This window comes from Fonticula alba (genome assembly GCF_000388065.1).
Source record: "Fonticula alba strain ATCC 38817 unplaced genomic scaffold supercont2.2, whole genome shotgun sequence".
Classification (NCBI taxonomy): domain Eukaryota; order Rotosphaerida; family Fonticulaceae; genus Fonticula; species Fonticula alba.
Genome location: NW_009242972.1, coordinates 1,868,761 through 1,871,302, shown reverse-complemented (window position 1 = coordinate 1,871,302; position 2,542 = coordinate 1,868,761). Strand labels below are relative to the sequence as shown.

Sequence of the window (2,542 nt, the reverse complement as noted above, 5' to 3'; positions counted from 1 at the left end):
CCCCCCCTCCCCCGCAGCGGCATCTATGCTCCGCGCCCTTGTGAGCACCTCCCCCTCGATGGCGGCCGCGGCCGCGGTGGCCGCCTCCTCCGGCACCGTGACTCGGTCGCTGTTCGCCGGGTCGCATGGCGCCCTCGGCGTGGCGACCAGCCCGAATGGCCCGTTCTTCGGCGGGCTCGGGCAGCTGGCCAGGTTCTCGACGAGCGCCGCCTCGTCGTCGGCCGGGGCGTCGGACGCCACCGGCATCGGGGCGACCGCCGCCGGGTCCGACATGCCGGAGTCCGGGGCCGCCGAGGCCACCTCCCCGCACCAGACGCCGCACCCGCTGGCCGGGGGGGCGGCCGTGGACAGCACCCTGCCGACGACCGGGCTTGGCATCGGGTCGCCGGCTCCGCCCTCCGGCGGGCCCATCAACCGGGCCACGCGGTCCAACAGCCTGCGCATGCGGACCGCCTTCGCCGGGATGTCGCATGCCACGGTGGCCCCGCACGAGGCCACCCCCCGGGAATCGCACCTGCTGGCCGTGGCGGCGCACGCCTTCAATGTGCGCCTGCATGCGGACCTGGAGACCGGCCTGCTGCGGCAGACCTCGGCCGACGGCAAGCCCTTCACGGCGAGCTCCCAGTTCGGGGAGGACGCGCTGTTTGCCTTCTCCACCGCCTCGGCGACCGGCGGCGATGGCGGCGGCCCGGCCGGGGGGCGGTCCCCGGGCGACGACGCCGCCACCCCCCCCGCCGGGCCGGCCTACCCGGGCGGCCAGTGGCATGTGGCCGGTGTCAGCGACGGTGTCGGTGGCTGGTCCTCCTACGGCATCAGCAGTGCCTTCTACTCGCGCCTGCTGATGCACTACTCGTCCGAGTTCTCGGATCGCCTGTCGGCGCATGAGCGCGCCGCCTGCGAGGCCTACCTGGCCGGGCTGGATGGCGGGGTGGTCCCCGGCCGGGGGCCGGCCGCCAGCGGGGCCGCGTCCTCCGGCAGCCTCGGCACCCGGGTGTCCTCCGGTCTGCTGACGCCGGCCGGCTCGGACAATGACGAGGATGAGCCGCTGCTGCATGACGGCGGGGCCGGGGACGCGGCCTACGCCGGGGCCCAGCTCCGTGGCCCGGGGCCCGGCAGCGCCACCGGCGCCTTCGCGGCCATCTGCGACCACGCGCCATCGGCCATCATCCGCCGGTCGTGGCAGGCCATCGGCCACAATGTGCCCGGCAGCGCGACCGCCTGCGTGGCGGTCCTGCGTCCGACCCCGGTGGAGGTGGCCGCCGAGCGGGCGGCGCAGGCCGGGCTCCTCGGCCATGGCCGCTCCGGTGGCGGCGGCAGCGGGCCCTCCGCCTCCTCGTCCCCCGGGTCCACGGCCCTGCCTAGCTCCTCGGACTCGGTGGACATCAACCACGAGCTGGGGCTGCCCCTGGGGGGCATGGGATCGGCCGGCAGCAGCGCGCAGCAGCAGGCGGCCGCGGCGGCCGCGGCCGCCGGCGCCTCGGTCACCTGGATCCTGGAGGTCGGCAATCTCGGCGACAGCGGGGCCATGATCATCCGGCCCTTCCCCACGGAGGAGGAGATTTCGGCCGCGGCCGAGCTGGCCCACCGGCATGTTCTGACCCCGGCGGCGGCGGCCTCCGCCCGGGTCGGCGGCCTCCCCCACCTGGCCACCTCGCCCGGGTCCGGCCTCACCCGCTGGGATAGCGCCCTCAAGTCCGGGGAGGTGTGGTTCGGTGCCGGCGGCGCTGCTGCCGGCGGCCCCGGCGACCGGGGGGACTTCATCGGGTCCGGTGACCGGGTGGCCAACCCGGCCTCGGCCTTCCCCATGTCGCCCTTCTCCTTCGGCATGGGGGCCCCGGCCAAGGTGACCTCGGCCATGGGCACCACCATCGGGGACTCCGCCGCCGGCAAGGGGGGATCCTCCTCCTCTGCCGGGGGCGCCGGCGGCGGCGGCGGCAGTGCCCCGATGTCGGCGCTGGTTCTCCTGCGCACGCAGGACCAGCTGCTCGGGTTCAACTGCCCGGCCCAGCTCCAGGCCGATGCGTACCACGAGCCGGATCTGTACCGCCTGGGCGAGCCGGACGGCCGGCCGGCCAGCTGGTCCGCTGCTGCTGGCGGTGGCGGCGGGTCCTCGCCGGCGGCGGGTGTCGCTCGCGCCACCGCCCTGCTGGACCCGCGCCCGGGCGATGTGATTGTCCTCGGCACGGACGGCCTGTGGGACAATGTCTTCGACGCGTCGGTTGTCGACCGCATCATGTCCTCCATTTCGCACACGGTGGCCGAGGTGGGCAAGAAGACCGCCGCGGCCGCGGCCGCGACCGGGGCCGACTCTTCCGGCCCCATGGCGGCCAGCATTTCCACCAGCGACATCGACATTCAGAGTGCGTGCGGTGGTGGATTTCCTGTCGCCCTCCTCTTCCGGCGCCCTCGCACTGTCTCCCCTCCCCTGGCCTGTGCCTGCCTGCTTTTTCTCTCTCTCTCTCTCTCAGTCCTCCAATCTTGCTTTGCCCCTCTCCCCTTACTGATCTCCCCCTTCCTTCCCCCTCTGTCCTCTTCTCGACGC

At 74.7% G+C, this 2,542-nt stretch overlaps 1 protein-coding gene across 1 annotated transcript in view; it reads left to right on the top strand.

Moving 5' to 3' along the window:
- The window catches only part of H696_01419 (hypothetical protein), a gene marked incomplete at both ends in the record, with an annotated part of 11,755 nt that overhangs the window by 2,486 nt on the left and 6,727 nt on the right, over positions 1-2,542 (top strand). The window contains one exon of the mRNA XM_009495315.1: positions 18-2,364. Within this exon, the coding sequence (XP_009493590.1) occupies positions 18-2,364 (2,347 nt within the window). The remainder of the gene's footprint in view (positions 1-17; positions 2,365-2,542) is intronic.